At 37.5% G+C, this 21,141-nt stretch overlaps 3 protein-coding genes across 3 annotated transcripts; all 3 read right to left on the reverse strand.

Moving 5' to 3' along the window:
• Positions 1–106: 106 nt before the first annotated feature.
• LOC137747757 (ankyrin repeat-containing protein NPR4-like) lies at positions 107–5,309 on the reverse strand. The gene is made up of 3 exons (XM_068487908.1): positions 4,490–5,309; positions 2,735–3,270; positions 107–751 (listed from the first exon to the last, which is right to left on the reverse strand). The coding sequence occupies exons 1-3, from the start codon at positions 5,265–5,267 to the stop codon at positions 107–109; spliced, it is 1,959 nt and encodes a 652-aa protein (XP_068344009.1). The 5' UTR covers positions 5,268–5,309.
• An 8,855-nt stretch (positions 5,310–14,164) lies between these two features.
• On the reverse strand, positions 14,165–16,527 carry LOC137747758 (uncharacterized). The gene is made up of 3 exons (XM_068487909.1): positions 16,107–16,527; positions 15,436–15,716; positions 14,165–15,088 (listed from the first exon to the last, which is right to left on the reverse strand). Exons 1-3 carry the CDS (start codon positions 16,525–16,527, stop codon positions 14,165–14,167), a joined length of 1,626 nt encoding a protein of 541 aa, XP_068344010.1.
• Positions 16,528–17,546: 1,019 nt separating this feature from the next.
• LOC137746621 (protein ACCELERATED CELL DEATH 6-like) lies at positions 17,547–20,879 on the reverse strand. The gene is made up of 2 exons (XM_068486629.1): positions 20,346–20,879; positions 17,547–18,362 (listed from the first exon to the last, which is right to left on the reverse strand). Exons 1-2 carry the CDS (start codon positions 20,877–20,879, stop codon positions 17,679–17,681), a joined length of 1,218 nt encoding a protein of 405 aa, XP_068342730.1. The 3' UTR covers positions 17,547–17,678.
• Positions 20,880–21,141: the final 262 nt, after the last annotated feature.

Consider the following 21,141-nt stretch of genomic DNA (forward strand, 5'->3'; position numbering starts at 1 on the left):
ACAAGTTTACTTAAAGGGCAACATCACAAAATTAAAAGCAAGTGAAATATCTTATATCCTGCGTACAAACTTATTTACAAAGAGACTCACCATCTCCTTTTATTTCTCAGCGTCCCAACCTCTTAATGATAGCAATTAACAAGTTAACCATCATCAACCCATAGCCGCCAACCATGTCAATCAGGAAATGTGGCGCCTTTAGTATTTTTCTTTCAGTAGAAAGAAGAGAATGTGCAAAGACAAAGAAGATAATGCAGCCAAGCACACAAGCTGCAACGGCAAGTCCTGGAGAATGGCCACCCAGTACCGCATATGTGCCAGTAATGAATGCAACCACCATTGCCATCAAAGCCCACATTGTCAAAGATACTACCATGTGAAACGTAACAGATTCCTGGTCCATGTGATTCCACTTTGTGTGAATTGAGGAATAAAGGAGCACTAGGACAGAACAACTAGACATGGCCATGGCTAGTGTATCTGTTATAACAAATGCTTTGAATGCTGCACTTCTTGACAGAACTGCGGATCCCTGGTCCGGTCCTATCTCACTTTGGTAACCACCGGGCATGGTAAAACCTGCTGCAAAGGTTACAGTTGCTATCAATGCAGCAACTACCAGATGAGTTTCTTTTGCTTTCTGTAAACTTTCTCCAATATTTTTCTTGGTTCTCTGATCTTCCTCCACCGGGTTTTTAATTCTATGACCTTTTCTAGCACCCCTTGAATGCAAGATTCTTTTTAATTCTTCCTGCAAGCCAAAGAATGTTGAAATGTAAGCTATGTTGCAGACTTGGAGAATTGAAGGCAGGACCTAAAGGACTCAAGAGTCCAACGGCTAGTTTGTGAAAGAAGAAAGGCATAGGATCCTAGTTCCTAAGAGTAGTTGTAGGGCTAGGATTAAGAACAATGAAAGGCTGAGATTTACACAACCAGCTGTCCAATTCAAGGACATGTACTATCTGCAATTCTTGCATATAAGAATGTAAGAAAATGTTGAAAGAAATGTTGAATGAATATGGCAGTCTTGCAGAAATGATTTCAGACTGTAGTACTTCTTGATATTTTCTTGCATCATTCCTCTCTCAAAAATATCCAAATTCTAACGTGGCCTCAGAGCCAATTTACGATCATTAGCTGGGCATAGTTCTGATTTAAGGGGAGATTTCAGTGTTCGAAACCCCAGAAATCTTTAAAGCTCAGAAAGCTCAAGTTCAAAACACCCAAACCTTCTCATAATTCAAAAATCATACCCCTCTTCTCAAAATGTCTGTGAACAACAATGGAGAAATTAAAGCGCCAGTCTTTACTGGAGAAAACTACGATTTTTGGAGTTTCAAGATGAAAACCATCTTCAAACCCCATGATCTTTGGGATTTGATGCAGGAAGATTGTGTGTCTTCCAAGGCAGGAGGAGAAGGTGACAAGGAAACCAAGTAAAAGGAAATCAAGGAGAAGGAGAACCTGACCAAAGATGCAAAGGCTTTGGGAATCATTCAAAACTCAGTCTCGGATCAAATCTTCCCCAGAATAGCCCTCGAAGAAACATCAAAGGGAGCTTGGGACAAACTCCAGCATGAGTTCAGAGGTGACATGAAGGTTAGAAAGGTCAAACTCCAAACTCTTAGGAATGATTTTGAGTATGCTAGAATGAAAGAAAGTGAATGCTTGAATGATTAGTAGGTTATTTGAGCTTGTTAATCAGTTGAAAACCTATGGAGAAGAACTTCCTAATGCTAGAGTTGTGCAGAAAATACTTATTAGCCTAACTAGGAAGTATGAAAACATTGTGAATATTATTGAAGAAACCAAAGATCCTGACACTTTAGGGACTCAAGGGGTTGTAGCATCTCTTAAAGCTTGTCAGCAAAGACTTGATAGGCATTCAGAGAATTCAACTGCGAATGCTTTTCAAGGTCTTAAAATTGGAAACAGAAATAGCTATTCCAATGGACAGGCCCACGGAAACCAAAATTTTAGAGGCAAGAAAAATAAAAGGGTAAAAACAAGAAATGGGATGGAAAGTCTAGTCCTGTGCAGAAACCAAATGCAGGAAATGAGGCTTCAAAAACCCCCGCAAAAAATCTGTGATAAGTTGCATTTTGGAGCTTGCTGGTTTAAGGGAAACCCAAGTGCTCATAATGCAACAGATTTGGGCATTTGTTGAAGGACTGCAATCCAAAAGGAAATCAGCGAGTTGCAAATCAAGTTGAGGAAGCAAATGTGTTCTTTGCTCAGTGTAGAATGGCAACAATGAAAAAGGAAAGCATTATTTGGTGCATTGATAGTGGCTGCAGTAACCACCTGACTGCGCATGAGTCACTACTCATTGACATAGATGCATCTTACAGAGGTAGAATGAAGATGGGAAATGGAAACCTACTTTGATTCAGTTGGTAGACACTAGTGATTGACACCAAAAATGAAAAGCGGTACATCATTGAGGTAATGCTTGTGCCTGGACTTAATGAGAACCTCCTCTGTGTAGGGCAAATGATTGAGCACAAGTACTTTCTTCATGGACGGAGCTGGAAAGGTATTTTTAGTGGGTAACATAATAACAGGTTTTTCTTACGTAGTCCAGTCTATCAAGCAGTTCAACTTTTTAAACAATTTTCACCATTCGATTTCTTAACGTCAATCTTCAACATTAATTTTAGGATTACTAAGTAGTCTCAGACCGTTGAAGAAAAATTGGATAATAACATAAAAGAAAATTAGAAGTGATACGTACCAGCTCAAGTGCCTTGCTTATTTTGTCCTCATTAGCTTGAATGACGTCCAAAGCGTTTAAGTTTTCCTTGTTGAATGACATTATATCAACTTTAGGATCAAGTAGTAAAGCATCCATTTTGTAGGTGGGATAATTAGCAAGGTAATGGAGAGGTGCATTGCCATTAACATCCTTGCCATTTAAGAGGATATTGCTAAGCCACAGATCCGTTAACACAAAATGAACTACGTGATTTTGATCTCTCTTTATGGCATAGTGAAGCACATTCTGACATTCGTTGTTGACCAGTTCACAACAATCAGGGCAACAAGTAAGAAGCTCTTTCATTATATCTAGATGACCTTTGGACGCTGCAAAGTGAAGAGCTGTGCACCCATCATTGTCAGCAACGTAGGCGGTAGATTTATCACATTCCCATAGTTGCTTAACCATTGAAAGGTAACCAAATTTTGCAGCCATGTGAAGCGGAATGATTCCTCGTTCGTCTGCTGCTTTTGCCAGAGTTCTACCCGATTTTAGTAATTCTCTCGTCATTACTTAAGCATAAAAAGAAAAAGAAAACATAAATATATACTTCAAGAAACATATGTATTAATGAATCATGAAATGAAAAATAAAAGGAATTTTCTAAGGGAGACTTTGGATGCACTCCGTATCTTTAATGTTCTTTGACTGAAACCTTGTTGGTTTTCAGTTTTAGATCGAAGTCCTTCATATTAATGTAGTAATGTATTTTTATGTAAGTTACTATATTTTTAAATTAACATTTGAAATTGGTAGTTTAATATTAATGAGAGTTTAAATAAAACCCATAATTTGTGGGATTAATAATATTAAACTATAAATTATACTCTTGATATATTGTATATATATAAATGGTTACATTCTTACAAACACCAAAAAAAAAAAAAGAAAAAAAAAAAAGATGATATTAGGCTTAATAACATTAATAAATTTCTTCTATCAAGACATGGATACATACATTCTCAAATCAACGAAAAACAAATGTATCCATAACCATATAAGTTTTAAAATGGATAAGAAAAAAAATTGAATGGATTATATATAAAGAAAAATGGGTACTTATATTAAAATAGTACATTTTAGATATAAAAATTGGTAATTTAAGAATGAGTCCATTTAAGATTTACAAAATTGAAAAATTATATGAGTACAATTATAATTAAAAATTGAAATTCGTTACAGTCCTATTAGATTAGGAATTTGATCATGTAAATCGTATCATACCTGGTATATCCGTGAGATTCTATCATATCTTTAGACTAGATATTATCCTATTAGAGTTGTAATCATATTGAGATAAGGAATTTACCTTCCTACTATTATAAATAAAGACACGATGAAGTGTAATAACACACATAATTACACCTCTCTTTTTTTCTTTGCACCGCACCCCCTCTCTTCCCTTTATATTATTCAGTAAATTAAGCCTACAACAAATTTTTTTTTTTTTTATTTTTATAAAAAACTAATAGGTACAAACTTATTCTATTTTTTTTTTTTAATCTTAGAATTGTTTTGAATTAAAAATTAATTATGAGTTTAATAAAGGTGTGAGTATTAAAACAGTAAATCAATTACTAATTTTTATTTTAAAAAATTATGTAACTAGACATGTAAATTTATTATTACATTAATACTACTAACTTCGATTGAAATCTAAAAAATTAGTCTGGTTATTAGTCAATGACTAATTTTTCATTTTTTTTATAACTATTGTCTGTATACATTTACCTTCATCGTTGCGGAGAACAGCAGCGTGCAACGCCGTTCTACCATTTGGGCCTTCGTAAGTTGGATTTTTGCAACCTTCAAGTATTTGAAGACAATAATGAGTGTTTCCCCTCTCGACAGCAAGGTAAAGAGGAGCCTCGCCGGCATCATTAGCAGAGTAGGAAAACTCAGGGTCTGCTTCAGTTAATATCTTCCCCACCCCAAAGTAATTAAAACGGGCAGCTTCGTGCAGCGCTGTGTCCTTCTTCTTGTTGGTTTTCCTGATGAGTTTTTGCTTCTCAGAGCCTTGCTCAACGTCGGAAGTTTCTGTAGCTGCGAGGAGAGCTCTAACTATACCAGCACGCCCATATCTTGCCGCAATGTGCAGGGCAGTATCACCACTCTCGTTTTGCAGCCATAGTAGTGCTGGACACATTTTAAGGATATCTTCCACAGTGTTTGTTGACTTGAGTATCTCATCCTCAGATTCATTGTTCGTTGGGCGACTATAGCATGCTGTATAGATATGAAGGATTGTGTTCTTGGTTGCAGTCAATATTTTGTCCAGATTCTCGCCATGTTCCTTAAGGATATCGAGATTGCCTTGTTTTGCAGCATTGAAAACATCACGATCCATGCGTCTTATCAAAACTGTACTATTGTTGCCTTCTAAATTTGTAGCTTCTTGAATGTCGGTCTGCTGACTCTGATCTGCTTGCTCGATCTGGTCACCGACATCGGTTGATTCTAACGGAGTAATAGGACTCTCTGACTGATCAGCCATATTGGAGGTATCCATGTTGAGGGGGTGAAGAGTGATGCAGGAGGGGGAGAAGGGCAAACTTACAAGAAGGCCTTTTTTGTTGATTAGTTCAAGCAGCAATCTGGTGGAGGTTTTGTGACTATGTCTCTGTGACCAAAATTTTAAATTATTTGCAAACCAAATGATGTAGTTGTTGATTATTGAATTATCACTTAAACGTTGATTAACGTGCTTATTTTTTATTTGTGACACATCATTTGGTTTACAAATTTGATTTAAAATTTTGATCTCCCTAGCATTACCCTATTATATGTTCCTATACAATTTCGTAGCATGCGAGGTTAGGTGCATGATTTCTACTTTTTTTTTTTTTTTGTTATTTTAATTCTTGGATTCCCTAAACACGCACTAACCTTTTAAAGGGCTAGCAAATTTGTTTGTTAAAGATGGTATATTGCCTAAAGTGTGTGTATTATTAAATGGTAAGCAAGTTGGCATTTCTTAATCTATAGTTGACGAGGGATGCAGACTGGAGATCAGCTGGTTGATATTATTTACGAGGGTTAGTAAATGGGAAAGCAATTTTTGTACTCTTATTTTCACATAACTCTAATATAAATGTTGGAGAGACAAAATCACTAAACAAATTACTTGTATTATACTCACAAATATTACAACACACAACTCTCAAAAACACAATTTTAGAAGCTATAACACAGCAAATTCTAGATCACTCGCACTCCTCACAAAGACTACTCGCTAACAACACAACTCTTACTTCTTAAAGTGGAACCCACTTCTTGGTTCTTTGCTTGCTTCTTTCTTTGGTTCTTTGCTTTGCTCCTTCCTTTTTTCTTTTTTGGGTTCTTTGCTTGTTTATTTTTTTGTTTCTTTGCTTGCTTCTTTTTTTGGTTCTTGTCTTGGTTGATTACTTCTCTTGGTTGATTCAAATAGGGTGGATGCCTTCTCATTTTGTATGCATGGAAGGAACCTTGGATATGTCATCTGTACGATTTGAACTCATGGCCTCTACTATCAAAGTGGAGCAACAAGGTGCCACCAAACGATCATTGACAATGAACGACTTTAGATTAAAAAGCAAGTGCATCAAAGATAATTAGAGAAACTACATTCAACTAAAGAGTTTCAAAAACAACAATAGGGCTTTATTCCACTAAGAGGTCAACTGTATGAATCCTAGAACTCCCCTGCGCTTGGTTTTGCACCAAGTCTTCCGTTAGCTCCAAGTATTCCATGTCTTTTCTTAAAGTCTCTTTCCAAGTCTTCCTAGGTCTTTCTCTACCCATTTGCCCTGAGCCTTGCTCTCATAATTGCATCATCTAACCGGAGCATCGGTTGGCTCTTGGTTCACATGTACAAACCACCTTAACTGATTTTCTCTCAAAAAGAGTTTCCATTTCTAATTTTCTTTGGACCCATACCTCTTTGATTTAAACAACTTTGCTATCTGGCGTATTTTGCTACATGCTGTAAACATGAACTTAGCTATCAGCATCACAAGGCCACTAAACATATGATTCAGGAAATGTGGCCCCTTGAGTACTTTTCTTTCATTAGAAAGAAGGGAATTTGCCAAGACAAAGAAGAAAAAGCAGCCAAACACAAAAGCCGCTATGGCAAGTCCGGGAGAAGGGCCGGCCATCAAGTACTGCATATGTGCCGGTAATGAACGAAACCACCATCGCAATCAAAGCCCACAAAATCAAAGACACTACCATGAAAAACGTGTCAGATATCTCATTCTCATAATTTGGATTTGTGTAAACGGAGGAATAAAGGAGCACCAGGACGGAACAACTAGATACGGCCACGGCTATTGTATCTATTATCACGAATGCTTTGAACGCTGCCCTTCTTGATAGAACTATGGCACCCTGGTCAAGTCCTTTCTCATTTTGGTAACCACCAGGCATGGTAAAACCGGCTGCGAATGTTACAGGTGCTATCAAGGTAGCCGCTAGCAGATGTGTTTCTTTTGCTTTATTCCAACTTTTTCCGATTTCCTTGACACCTTGATTTTCTTCCACCTAATTGCTATTGAGTATAGGTGACCTGTCAGCAATTGCCACATCAGCATAGCTTTTATGTTAGCTTATGTGATAAGCTTAGGGGTTTTAGAAGTACATATATAAGACCATCTTTGTGGCTGTTGATTCTGTGACCTGGTCTACCACCCCGCTTTTGCTATTGCACTTTATGATTTTCCTACAAGACAGAAAAGTATGACAATGTGCCGGAAAACATAACTCAAAATTTTCGGACACAAGCAGTAGAAGGTGATGACTTCATCCGAGTATGTACCTGCTCTTATGACATGCTTATCTTGTCCTCATTAGCTAGAATGATATCAAAGACGTTGAAGTTTTCCTTGTTGAACGCCATTCTATCAACTTTAGCATCACCTACAAAACTATCCTCAACCCGAAGGTGGAGAATAAGCAAGCTGATGGAGGGGCGTGTCCCTGATAACATTCTTGCCATCTAACAGGTGTTGCTAAGCCATAGATTTGTTAAAACAAAATTAGCTATCTGATAATGATGATTCCTAAAGGCATAGTGAAGCGCATTCCGATGCTCATTGTCGACCAGTTCACAACAATCAGGGCGTTGAGAAATAAACTCTTTCATTACATCTAGATGGCATCTCAAGGCTGCAAGGTGGAGCTGCCTTGCTATGTATGTCAGCTACGTATGCAGTAGATCTATCGTGTTCCAGTACTTTCTTAGCGATTGAAATTTCTCCCAAACGTGCAGCAAGGTGAAGTGGAGTACATCCTTGTTCGTCTGCTACTTCTGTCAAAGTACTATCCGTTTTTAGTAGTTCTCTTGTATACATAATACATACATACCATCATCATTGCGGATCACTGCAACGTGCAAAGTGATTATACCATTGGGGCCTTGTTAACCTGAATATTTGCAAGTGTTAAGTATTCCAAATACCAAGTGACGATATTCCCTCTCAACAGCAAGGTAAAGTGGAATCTTGCCAGGTTCTTAGCAGCGCAGAAAAACTCGGGGTCTTTTCTAGTCAACATCTCCAACACAAGAAGGTGGTTAAAGGGCACTGCTTCGTGCAACGTTTTGTCCTTGTTGTTGTTGGTTTCCTGATGAGTATCTGCTTTGTGGAAAATATGGAAGAGAATGCTTTTTCTCATTATGTTTCTCTACAAGATTACAAGGATATATATACATGATACAAGTGTGTAGGTAGGACAAGGTAGCCGTCCTAGTGTGTAGGTAGGACAAGGTAGGACAGCTGTAGGGGACAAGGTAGCCGTCCTAGTGTGTAGGTAGGACAAGGTAGGACGGCTGTAGGACGGCTTGACGGCTGTAGGACGGCTAGTGTGTAGGTAGGACAAGGTAGGACGGCTGTAGGACGGCTTATTCTTCCAATACTCCCCCTCAAGCTGGATCAAGAAGGTTAATTGATCCAAGCTTGGAGAGCAGACTTTGAAATTGAGGAGAAGCAAGAGACTTCGTGAAAATATCAGCAAGTTGATCTTGGCTTCGAGTGAATGTGGTTTGAATTACCTTGGACTGGACTTGTTCCCGAACGTAGTGACAGTCAACTTCAATGTGTTTGGTGCGTTCATGGAACACCGGATTGGAGGCAATATGCATAACTGCTTGATTGTCACAGAAAAGAGACATAGGTGTGTTGATTGAGAACCCCAAGTCCGAGAGAAGGCCCTTGAGCCAAATGAGTTCACATGCAGTGGAGGCCATGGCTCTATACTCAGCTTCGGCACTTGAGCGAGCAATTACATTTTGTTTTTTGCTCTTCCATGTCACGAGGTTTCCTCCAACCAACGTGCAGTAGCCAGTAGTGGATTTTCTATCAATAGCATTCCCTGCCCAATCAGCATCGGTGTAGGCAATGATTTGAGTATGACCATTGTTTTTCATGACGATTCCCCGACCAATGGAGCCTTTGAGGTATCTGAGAATTCTTTTAACAACATTTAAATGAGCTTCAGTGGGTGCATGCATGAATTGGCTTACAAGACTGACGGCGTAAGTTATATCCGGTATGGTGATGGTGAGATATATAAGCTTACCCACCAATCGTTGGTAGTAACTGATATCACTGAGAGGTTCTCCTGTCAAGTCCAACTTCAATTTGCTATCAAGAGGAGTACGAGTTGGTTTGCAATCCATCATCTTCACTTCTTGAAGTAAGTCAATCACATATTTCCTTTGACTAAAAAAAAGTCCCTTGGGGGAAGTGGCCAGTTCAATCCCAAGGAAGTATTTTAAAACTCCTAAGTCTTTAATGGCAAATTGTTGATGAAGAGAATGTTTAAGAGTGTGAATCTCATCAATGTTATCACCTGTGATGATGATATCATCAACATAGATTAGTACAACTAATTTGCCAATTGATCCTATTCGAACAAACAGGGAGGAATCAGCATGACTACTCTTGAACCCAAAATTTTCAAGTACCGAGCTCAGTTTGGCATACCAGGCACGAAGAGATTGTTTCAAGCCATAGATTGACTTATGAAGCTTGCTAGCCATACCTGAATTCTGTGCTTGTGGATGACCCGGGGGTAGTTGCATGTAGACTTTCTCTTCGAGGTCTCCATGTAAAAAAGCATTTTTTACATCCATTTGGTACAATGGCCATTCATGGTTCACTGCAACAGATAACAAAACCCTTATTGTGCTCATCTTAGCCACGGGAGCAAATGTCTCCTTATAGTCCACTCCAAAAGTTTGAGTAAAACCGCGAGCCACCAATCTTGCCTTGTGTCGTTCAATTGAGCCATCATAATTAAACTTGATTTTATAGACCCATCGACTGCCTACCACCTTCTTGCCTTTGGGAAGTTGAACTACACTCCAGGTTTTATTTTCATTCAAGGCTTTGAGTTCTTCTTCCATGGCTAGCCTCCACACAACTTGACGATTGGCTTCTTGAAAGTTCCTTGGTTCACTTTCATAGGACAGTTTACTGAGGAAGACTGCATGAGAGTGAGAGACTTTGGAGTAATTTACAAACTTGTGAATAGGGTACCTGGCATGGTAAGTTTCATAGTCTTGCAGCCTTGATGGTGGATGTCGATCTCGAGTCGGATTCCTGCGGGGTTGAGCTGGGATCACAATAGGTTCAGCTCCACTCTCTTGTATAGATGTTGTGTTATGGTCATGGGGAACTACTTGTGCTTTTGAGGCTTCAGTGTCGTCTCCAATAAGCAGGTTGTCATTAAGAGTTGCATGAGAGTCCCGGTTGTGAGGTAGTGAATGGACACAGTCACTTGGTTCGACTGGATTTGGCAATGGGAAGAGATCTAGGAAATGCTCCCCCTGACGATTTTGATTTGATGATTTGTTGAAATATGGTTGGTTTTCATCAAACCGTACATCTCTTGAGACAAACATCTTCCTGGAGCACGGATTGTAGCATTTGTACTAGACCTGGCAAACGGGTCGTGTCTGTCGTGTTCGTGTCGTTTTCGTGTAACACCTGTTATCTTAACGGGTCGTGTCGTGTCACACCCGTTATCTTAACGGGTCCTTAACAGGTCGTGTCACTTTACCCAACGGGTAAAGTGACCCGACCCGTTATGACCCGTTAAGAAAAAAATATATTTTTTTAAAAATTTGCACATACCACACATTGCGACATAAATATTACTTGAAAACATTAAAACATTTCTTGTTCAAGTACTATATCTACACTCGAAAATGAAAGCCTAATAAAAAAAATAATACATACACTACTAATCTATTACAAATATTAAATGTGCAAGGATAAAGAGTTTTTGTTTTTAAGATTGACTAACACTTAGAATTTATTTATACTTTTATTAAGTATAACATAAGATTTTGTGGTATCCACTTGTGTAAATATTTTAAATTGAAGATCGAATTCATTCATTGTATTCATATAGGGTCAAGGAGTGTAGTTATAAAAAATCATCAAAATCGGAGTTAAAATAACCGTTAAATCGTGATTTTTCGTTTATAACCGTTGAAAAGCTTTGTCCCGTTACTTGATCTCTGAATGTTTTTTTTTTTTTGTGATTTTTTGCTGATGTGATCTCCAAGCATATACAAACAATTTTGACCGTTTGGATCGTTGAAATTAGTTTTGGAGAATTCGTAAAACGATAGATTGACTAACACTTAGAGTTTATTTATACTTTTATTAAGTATAACATAAGATTTTGTGGTATCCACTTGTGTAAATATTTTAAATTGAAGATCGAATTCATTCATTGTATTCATATAGGGTCAAGGAGTGTAGTTATAAAAAATCATCAAAATCGGAGTTAAAATAACCGTTAAATCGTGATTTTTCATTTATAACCGTTGAAAAGCTTTGTCCCGTTACTTGATCTCTGAATGTTTTTTTTTTTTTTTTTTTGCTGATGTGATCTCCAAGCATATACAAACAATTTTGACGGTTTGGATCGTTGAAATTAGTTTTGGAGAATTCGTAAAACGATAGATTGACTAACGCTTAGAGTTTATTTATACTTTTATTAAGTATAACATAAGATTTTGTGGTATCCACTTGTGTAAATATTTTAAATTGAAGATCGAATTCATTCATTGTATTCATATAGGGTCAAGGAGTGTAGTTATAAAAAATCATCAAAATCGGAGTTAAAATAACCGTTAAATCGTGATTTTTCGTTTATAACCGTTGAAAAGCTTTGTCTCGTTACTTGATCTCTGAATGTTTTTTTTTTGTGATTTTTTGTTGATGTGATCTCCAAGTATATACAAACAATTTTGACGGTTTGGATCGTTGAAATTAGTTTTGGAGAATTCGTAAAACGATAGATTGACTAACACTTAGAGTTTATTTATACTTTTATTAAGTATAACATAAGATTTTGTGGTATCCACTTGTGTAAATATTTTAAATTGAAGATCGAATTCATTCATTGTATTCATATAGGGTCAAGGAGTGTAGTTATAAAAAATCATCAAAATCGGAGTTAAAATAACCGTTAAATCGTGATTTTTCATTTATAACCGTTGAAAAGCTTTGTCCCGTTACTTGATCTCTGAATGTTTTTTTTTTGTGATTTTTTGCTGATGTGATCTCCAAGCATATACAAACAATTTTGACGGTTTGGATCGTTGAAATTAGTTTTGGAGAATTCGTAAAACGATAGATTGACTAACGCTTAGGGTTTATTTATACTTTTATTAAGTATAACATAAGATTTTGTGGTATCCACTTGTGTAAATATTTTAAATTGAAGATCGAATTCATTCATTGTATTCATATAGGGTCAAGGAGTGTAGTTATAAAAAATCATCAAAATCGGAGTTAAAATAACCGTTAAATCGTGATTTTTCGTTTATAACCGTTGAAAAGCTTTGTCCCGTTACTTGATCTCTGAATGTTTTTTTTTTGTGATTTTTTGCTGATGTGATCTCCAAGCATATACAAACAATTTTGACCGTTTGGATCGTTGAAATTAGTTTTGGAGAATTCGTAAAACGATAGATTGACTAACACTTAGAGTTTATTTATACTTTTATTAAGTATAACATAAGATTTTGTGGTATCCACTTGTGTAAATATTTTAAATTGAAGATCGAATTCATTCATTGTATTCATATAGGGTCAAGGAGTGTAGTTATAAAAAATCATCAAAATCGGAGTTAAAATAACCGTTAAATCGTGATTTTTCATTTATAACCGTTGAAAAGCTTTGTCCCGTTACTTGATCTCTGAATGTTTTTTTTTTGTGATTTTTTGCTGATGTGATCTCCAAGCATATACAAACAATTTTGACGGTTTGGATCGTTGAAATTAGTTTTGGAGAATTCGTAAAACGATAGATTGACTAACGCTTAGAGTTTATTTATACTTTTATTAAGTATAACATAAGATTTTGTGGTATCCACTTGTGTAAATATTTTAAATTGAAGATCGAATTCATTCATTGTATTCATATAGGGTCAAGGAGTGTAGTTATAAAAAATCATCAAAATCGGAGTTAAAATAACCGTTAAATCGTGATTTTTCGTTTATAACCGTTGAAAAGCTTTGTCCCGTTACTTGATCTCTGAATGTTTTTTTTTTGTGATTTTTTGCTGATGTGATCTCCAAGCATTTACAAACAATTTTGACGGTTTGGATCGTTGAAATTAGTTTTGGAGAATTCGTAAAACGATAGATTGACTAACACTTAGAGTTTATTTATACTTAGATTCACCACTTCTATTAATTTTCATTTTTCCCTCTCTTTTTTGTTTCCTTTTCAACTTTTTCTTATCATTTTCACTTTTCCCTCCAACATCTTTCCCTAATTGAATTCCCTCACTTTTTTGTTTTATTTTCAACTTTTCTTAACATTTTCATTTTCCCTCCATTTTTTTTTTCAAAAAGGGCGGCAAGTTGGCAAATGGCAATGGCAAAAAATTGATTATTGAAATTTGAGAATGGAAACAAATCACATATGAGTCCTGACGCATCAAATTTCAATGGATGCAAAATCATGCAAATATGCAATGCATGATCATGCATATTAAATTATTAATTAATAATTATTATAGTTTTTATAAAATTTAATATATATATATATATAATTAGTATAGATAGACTTAATATTTTGGGGGTATAATTATTATAGTATATATAATTATTATAATTATTATAAATTTTATAGTTAATTTAATATATATATATATATATATATATTTATTATAATTTTTAGGGGTATAAAATTGTAAAATTAATGTATATAATTATTACAGTATTTTTTGAGGGTTATAAAATTATAAAAATAATATTCTGCTTATCGTGTATCGTGTTTACCCACGTGTATACCCGACCCAACCCGTTATCTTAACAGGTGCTTATCGGGTTACCCGATAAGACCCGATTCGTTATCGTGTCGACCCAAACACCTGTTAATTTCGTGTCGTGTCGTGTCGGGTTATCGGGTCGTGTCAGAAATTGCCAGGTCTAATTTGTACCCTTTTTGGGTGGAGGAGTATCCCATGAAAACACACTTGACAGCTTTGGGATCAAGCTTGTCTCGGTGATGGGATTGAATATGAACATAACAGGTACATCCAAAGATTCTCAGATGGGAAAGATTACCTTTTTTGTTTTGCATAACCTCAGATGGTGATTTTGTATCCAGAACACGACTAGGCAGTCTGTTGATAAGATAGGTGGCTGCAAGAACTCCTTGAGACCAAAACCTCTTAGGCACATTCATTTGCAACATTAGCGCCCTGGTTTTTTCAAGTAGGTCCCAATTCTTCCTTTCGGCAATTCCATTTTGCTGAGGAGTACCTACACAACTTGTTTGATGTATAATTCCATGGGTGCTCAAATAGTTAGTCATATTTTTGGATGTATATTCAGTGCCATTATCAGACCTTAGTATGTGGATTTGGGACGAAAAATGGTTCATGACAAGATTATGAAAGTCCTTGAAAGCATCCATAACTTCACTTTTGAATTTTAGGAGGTACAACCAAGTGGCTCTTGAGAAATCATCAACAAAGATAACGTAGTACCTATAACCATCAAAAGACTCTAGAGGTGCAGGTCCCCAAACATCGGAGTGCACCATCTCAAACAACTTGCTAGTCCTAGACATGGAAGAATTGAATGAGAGTCTAGTAGATTTTGACAAATGACAAATTTCACATACAAGGGAGGATTTGCATAAACTAGGGAACAACGTAGACAACACAGATTCTGAGGGATGTGCTAGGCGTTGATGCCACAACCAATGTTCTAGGTTTGAGCTGACTTGGAACCCCTTTGGAACATTGAGGTCCTCTGAAAAATAGTACAGCCCATTTAGGTAATGACCTTCACCAATCAGCTTCTTGGTGGCTAGATCCTGAAAAACAACATTGTGGGGGGAAAAATTGCACGACAGTTTAGAGAGTTTGTAATCATTCCTACGGACAATAATTGAAAAGGAAAAGATGGAACATATAACGCTGTGGACTCAACAGTTTCTGAGATCAGTTTAACTTTCCCTCTACCTAGAACTGGCACACCTCTACCATTTGCTACAGAAACTAGTGATGGTTTAGTGTGGCTTTCAAAATCGTATAGCTTAGAATATTGATTTGTTATGTGATCTGTGGCACCTGAGTCTATAATCCAAAAATCATGAGAGTGACTAACATTTAGAGCAGTTGAAAGAGCACACATGATACCTGGAATGTCTCATTGAGGTACATGACCAGATTCAGCTAAGAACCCTGCAAACTGTCCAAGAAGAGCAGTTTGACTTTCCCCAGTCGACGTTTCACCTGTGCTTCCTTTTCTGGTTTGAAGGTAGGTTGAGAACTCATTCAACAAGTCAGCCGGATTGGCTGTAAAGTTCATCGACCCACCGATGGATGTAGCAGCAGCATGGTACTTGTTTGTATGTGGTCTGGCGTGTGAGCCCTTATGATCTCTTAAAGGCTTGTTCTCAAACCTTGGCTTCAACTCAGGGTGCAATATCCAGCATCGATCTATTAGATGTCCAACATTATTACAATGTAGACACTTCAGATCTGGCCTTTTTCCCTTGTATACTTTATCTCCAAATGACTTGTGATTTGTCACAAAAGCTCTAGCCTCAGACACACTAGGTTTTACGTCAACATTCATGACTTTTCTGCGTACTTCTTCTCACTGGATAGTAGTGCAAACACTTGCAAATGATGGAAGTTCGGGATTCATTAGAATATGGCTTCTAAGATCTTCATATTCAGAACCCAAACTTGCAAGCAAATGAAAGATTTTGTCTTCCTCGGACCTTTTTAACAGTACGGCAAAATCGATAGTGTGTGGTCGATACATTTCTAGTTCGTTCCACATGTTTTTCATGCAACCGAGATGATGAACAAAGGATTTATCACCTTGTTGAAGACTTGCAAGATTCCTCTTAAGCTGGAACACTCGAGCAGCATTGTTTTGATTTCCATACATGTCCTTGACTGCCTTCCAAAGAGCACTAGAGGATTCTGAAAAACTGAAAATTTCAGACAGCTTAGGATCCATGGAGTTGAGGAGCCACGACATGACCAGCTGGTCTTTGCACAGCCATGCTTCATACTCCGGCGATGCGACGTCAGGTGCTTCAATACTTTCATTGACGAATCCAAGTTTGGATCTTCCTCCAAGGGCAAGAGATATTGATCTGGACCATGGAAGATAGTTAAACTCATTTAACAACACAGAACACAAACGTTGGTTTGGGTTGACTTCAGCTTCTGGAAAACTAGGGCGAGGAGCTGTGAAGCTTTCAGCTTCTGAGTCAAAAAGATTATCTTCTGCCATTATCGAAACGAATGTGCAGAAGAAGAGAAGGGACAACAATGGAGTCAGGCCGGCTAAGGTTCCGGCTCTGATACCATGTGGAAAATATGGAAGAGAATGCTTTTTCTCATTATGTTTCTCTACAAGATTACAAGGATATATATACATGATACAAGTGTGTAGGTAGGACAAGGTAGCCGTCCTAGTGTGTAGGTAGGACAAGGTAGGACGGCTGTAGGGGACAAGGTAGCCGTCCTAGTGTGTAGGTAGGACAAGGGAGGACGGCTTGACGGCTGTAGGACGGCTAGTGTGTAGGTAGGACAAGGTAGGACGGCTGTAGGACGGCTTGACGGCTTATTCTTCCAATATGCTTCTGCAAGCAGATTAATTTCTTCTTCTGGTGAGCTGGCTAGGCCTTGCTCAAGGTCGCCACAATAATGAGCTTTTGCAGCCTGATCAGTAAGAACTCTGACTATACCTGCCCGCCTGTGTCTCGTTGCAATGTGTGACGCAGTTTTGCCACTCTTATTTTGCAGCAATAGTAGTGTTGGACACATTTCAAGGATATCCTCCACAATCCTGGTTGACTCCACTTCCTTCTGTTCCGATGTCCGGCCGCTCGAGCTTGCTATATAAATATGGACTGTGTTATTTGTTGCAATCACTTTCTGTCAAGTTGTTCTGCATGTTCCCTAAGGGCATCAAGGTCACCTTTTTTCGCAGCGTTGAACACATCAAGATCCATGCCACTTATAAAAACTGTAGTATTATTGCCTTGGTTTGTAGAATCTTCGTTGGTATGGCCTGCTAGCTCGAGCTGATCATCGACATTGACCGATTCTAGTTGAGTGCTAGTGATTTGTTTACTGAGTTGTGTGTTGTAATATTTGTCATATCTATAATGTACCGTATCTTAATTTTTAGAGATCTTTCGAATTGCCGTGTGGTATCGTATCGCTATTATCAGTATGCTATCATGCTTCATAGCCAGTATATATATGTTGCATTTATTTGATTATTTATAATTCTAGAATCTCCGAAATTTTTATTAACTAACTTAAAACCAACAAGTTTAATTAAAGGGCAACATCACAAAATTAAAAGCAAGTGAAATATCTTATATCCTGCGTACAAACTTATTTACAAAGAGACTCACCATCTCCTTTTATTTCTCAGAGACCCAACCTCCTAAACATGTTACCCAACCTCTTAATGATAGCAATTAACAAGTTACCCATCATCAAAATATAGCCGCCAACCATGTCTTCCAGGATATGTGGCGCCTTTAGTATTTTTCTTTCAGTAGAAAGAAGAGAACGTGCAAAGACAAAGAAGATAATGCAGCCAAGCACACAAGCTGCAACGGCAAGTCCTGGAGAATGGCCACCCAGTACCGCATATGTGCCAGTAATGAATGCAACCACCATTGCCATCAAAGCCCACATTGTCAAAGACACTACCATGTGAAACGTCTCAGATTTCTGGTCCATGTAATTCCACTTTGTGTGAATTGAGGAATAAAGGAGCACTAGGACAGAACAACTAGACATGGCCAAGGCTAGTGTATCTGTTATAACAAATGCTTTGAATGCTGCACTTCTTGACAAAACTGCGGATCCCTGGTCCGGTCCTATCTCACTTTGGTAACCACCGGGCATGGTAAAACCTGCTGCAAAGGTTACAGTTGCTATCAATGCAGCAACTAGCAGATGAGTTTCTTTTGCTTTCTGTAAACTTTCTCCAATATTTTTCTTGGTTCTCTGATCGTCCTCCACCTTATCACCACTGCCTTTTGGGTTTTTAATTCTACGACCTTTTCTAGCACCCCTTGAATGCAATATGCTTTTTAAATGTTCCTGCAGCCAGAGAATGTTGAAATGTAAGCCATGTTGCAGACTTGGAGAATTGAAGGCAGGACCTAAAGGACTCAAGAGTCCAACGGCTAGTTTGTGAAAGAAGAAAGGCATAGGATCCTAGTTCCTAAGAGTAGTTGTAGGGCTAGGATTAAGAACAATGAAAGGCTGAGATTTACACAACCAGCTGTCCAATTCAAGGACGTGTACTATCTGCAATTCTTGCATATAAGAATGTAAGAAAATGTTGAAAGAAATGTTGAATGAATATGGCAGTCTTGCAGCAATGATTTGCAGACTGTAGTACTTCTTGATATTTTCTTGCATCATTCCTCTCTCAAAAATATCCAAATTCTAACGTGGCCTCAGAGCCAATTCACTATCATTAGCTGGGCATAGTTGTGATTTAAGGGGAGATTTCAGTGTTCGAAACCCCAGAAATCTTTAAAGCTCAGAAAGCTCAAGTTCAAAACACTGAAACCTTCTCATAATTCAAAAATCATACCCCTCTTCTCAAAATGTCTGTGAACAACAATGGAGAAGTTAAAGCGCCAGTCTTTACTGGAGAAAACTACGATTTTTGGAGTATCAAGATGAAAACCATCTTCAAACCCCATGATCTTTGGGATTTGATGCAGGAAGATTGTGTGTCTTCCAAGGCAGGAGGAGAAGGTGACGAGGAAACCAAGTAAAAGGAAATCAAGGAGAAGGAGAACATGACCAAAGATGCAAAGGCTTTGGGAATCATTCAAAACTCAGTCTCGGATCAAATCTTCCCCAGAATAGCTCTTGAAGAAACATCAAAGGGAACTTGGGACAAACTCCAGCATGAGTTCAGAGGTGACATGAAGGTTAGAAAGGTCAAACTCCAAACTCTTAGGAATGATTTTGAGTATGCTAGAATGAAAGAAAGTGAATGCTTGAATGATTAGTAGGTTATTTGAGCTTGTTAATCAGTTGAAAACCTATGGAGAAGAACTTCCTAATGCTAGAGTTGTGCAGAAAATACTTATTAGCCTAACTAGGAAGTATGAAAACATTGTGAATATTATTGAAGAAACCAAAGATCCTGACACTTTAGGGACTCAAGGGGTTGTAGCATCTCTTAAAGCTTGTCACCAAAGACTTGATAGGCACTCAGAGAATTCAACTGCGAATGCTTTTCAAGGTCTTAAAATTGGAAACAGAAATAGCTATTCCAATGGACAGGCCCATGGAAACCAAAATTTTAGAGGCAAGAAAAATGGAAGGGTAAAAACAAGAAATGGGATGGAAAGTCTAGTGCTGTGCAGAAACCAAATGCAGGAAATGAGGCTTCAAAAACCCCTGCAAAAAATCTGTGATAAGTTGCATTTTGGAGCTTGCTGGTTTAAGGGAAAACCCAAGTGCTCATAATACAACAGATTTGGGCATTAGTAGAAGGACTGCAATCCAAAAGGAAATCAGCAAGTTGCAAATCAAGTTGAGGAAGCAAATGTGTTCTTTGCTCAGTGTAGAATGGCAACAATGAAAAAGAATAGCATTATTTGGTACATTGATAGTGGCTGCAGTAACCACATGACTGCACATGAGTCACTACTCATTGACATAGATACATCTTACAGAGGTAGAATGAAGATGGGAAATGGAAACCTACTTGATTCAGTTGGTAGACACTAGTGATTGACACCAAAAATTAAAAGAGGTACATCATAGAGGTAATGCTTGTGCCTGGACTTAATGAGAACCTCCTCTGTGTAGGGCAAATGATTGAGCACAAGTACTTTCTTCATGAACGGAGCTGGAAAGGTATTTTTAGTGGGTAACATAATAACAGGTTTTTCTTATGTTGTCCAATCTATCGAGCAGTTCAACTTTTTAAACAATTTTCACCATTCGATTTCTTAACGTCAATCTTCAACATTAATTTTAGGATTACTAAGTAGTCTCAGACCGTTGAAGAAAAATTGGATAATAACACAAAAGAAAATTAGAAGTGATACGTACCAGCTCAAGTGCGTCGTTTATGTTGTCCTCATTAGCTCGAATGATGTCCATAGCGTTTAAGTTTTCCTTGTTGAATGACATTATATCAACTTTAGCATCAAGTGGTAAAGCTGCCATCCCGAAGGTGGCATAATTAGCAAGGTAATGGAGAGGTGCATTGCCATTAACATCCTTGCCATTTAAGAGGATGTTGCTAAGCCACAGATCCGTTAACACAAAATCAACTACGTGATGTTGATCTCTCTTTATGGCATAGTGAAGCACATTCTGACATTCGTTGTTGACCAGTTCACAACAATCAGGGCAACAAGTAAGAAGCTCTTTCATTATATCTAGATGACCTTTGGACGCTGCAAAGTGAAGAGCTGTGCACCCATCATTGTCAGCAACGTAGGCGGTAGATTTATCACATTCCAATAGTTGCTTAACCATTGAAAGGTAACCAAATTTTGCAGCCATGTGAAGCGGAATGATTCCTCGTTCGTCTGCTGCTTTTGCCAGAGTTCTATCCGGATTTAGTAATTCTCTCGTCATTACTTAAGCATAAAAAGAAAAAGAAAACATAAATATATACTGCAAGAAACATATGTATTAATGAATCATGAAATGAAAAATAAAAGGAATTTTCTAAGGGAGACTTTGGATGCACTCCCTATCTTTAATGTTCTTTGACTGAAACCTCGTTGGTTTTCAGTTTTAGATCGAAGTCCTTCATATTAATGTAGTAATGTATTTTTATGTAAGTTACTATATTTTTAAATTAACATTTGAAATTGGTAGTTTAATATTAATGAGA

Source organism: Pyrus communis, chromosome 10, assembly GCF_963583255.1.
Source record: "Pyrus communis chromosome 10, drPyrComm1.1, whole genome shotgun sequence".
Taxonomy (NCBI): Eukaryota; Viridiplantae; Streptophyta; class Magnoliopsida; order Rosales; family Rosaceae; genus Pyrus; species Pyrus communis.

Coding starts and splice junctions, on each gene's coding strand:
- LOC137746621 (XM_068486629.1), bottom strand. CDS start 20,879: ATGACGAGAGAATTACTAAATCCGGATAGAACTCTGGCAAAAGCAGCA. Junction 18,363..20,345: donor TAAACGACGCACTTGAGCTG/GTACGTATCACT, acceptor CTCTGGCTGCAG/GAACATTTAAAAAGCATATT.
- LOC137747758 (XM_068487909.1), bottom strand. CDS start 16,527: ATGGCAGAAGATAATCTTTTTGACTCAGAAGCTGAAAGCTTCACAGCT. Junction 15,717..16,106: donor TCTTGCAAGTCTTCAACAAG/GTGATAAATCCT, acceptor GACATCTAATAG/ATCGATGCTGGATATTGCAC. Junction 15,089..15,435: donor TCTTAGCTGAATCTGGTCAT/GTACCTCAATGA, acceptor GTTGTTTTTCAG/GATCTAGCCACCAAGAAGCT.
- LOC137747757 (XM_068487908.1), bottom strand. CDS start 5,267: ATGGATACCTCCAATATGGCTGATCAGTCAGAGAGTCCTATTACTCCG. Junction 3,271..4,489: donor TGTTCTCCGCAACGATGAAG/GTAAATGTATAC, acceptor TTTATGCTTAAG/TAATGACGAGAGAATTACTA. Junction 752..2,734: donor TAAGCAAGGCACTTGAGCTG/GTACGTATCACT, acceptor TTTGGCTTGCAG/GAAGAATTAAAAAGAATCTT.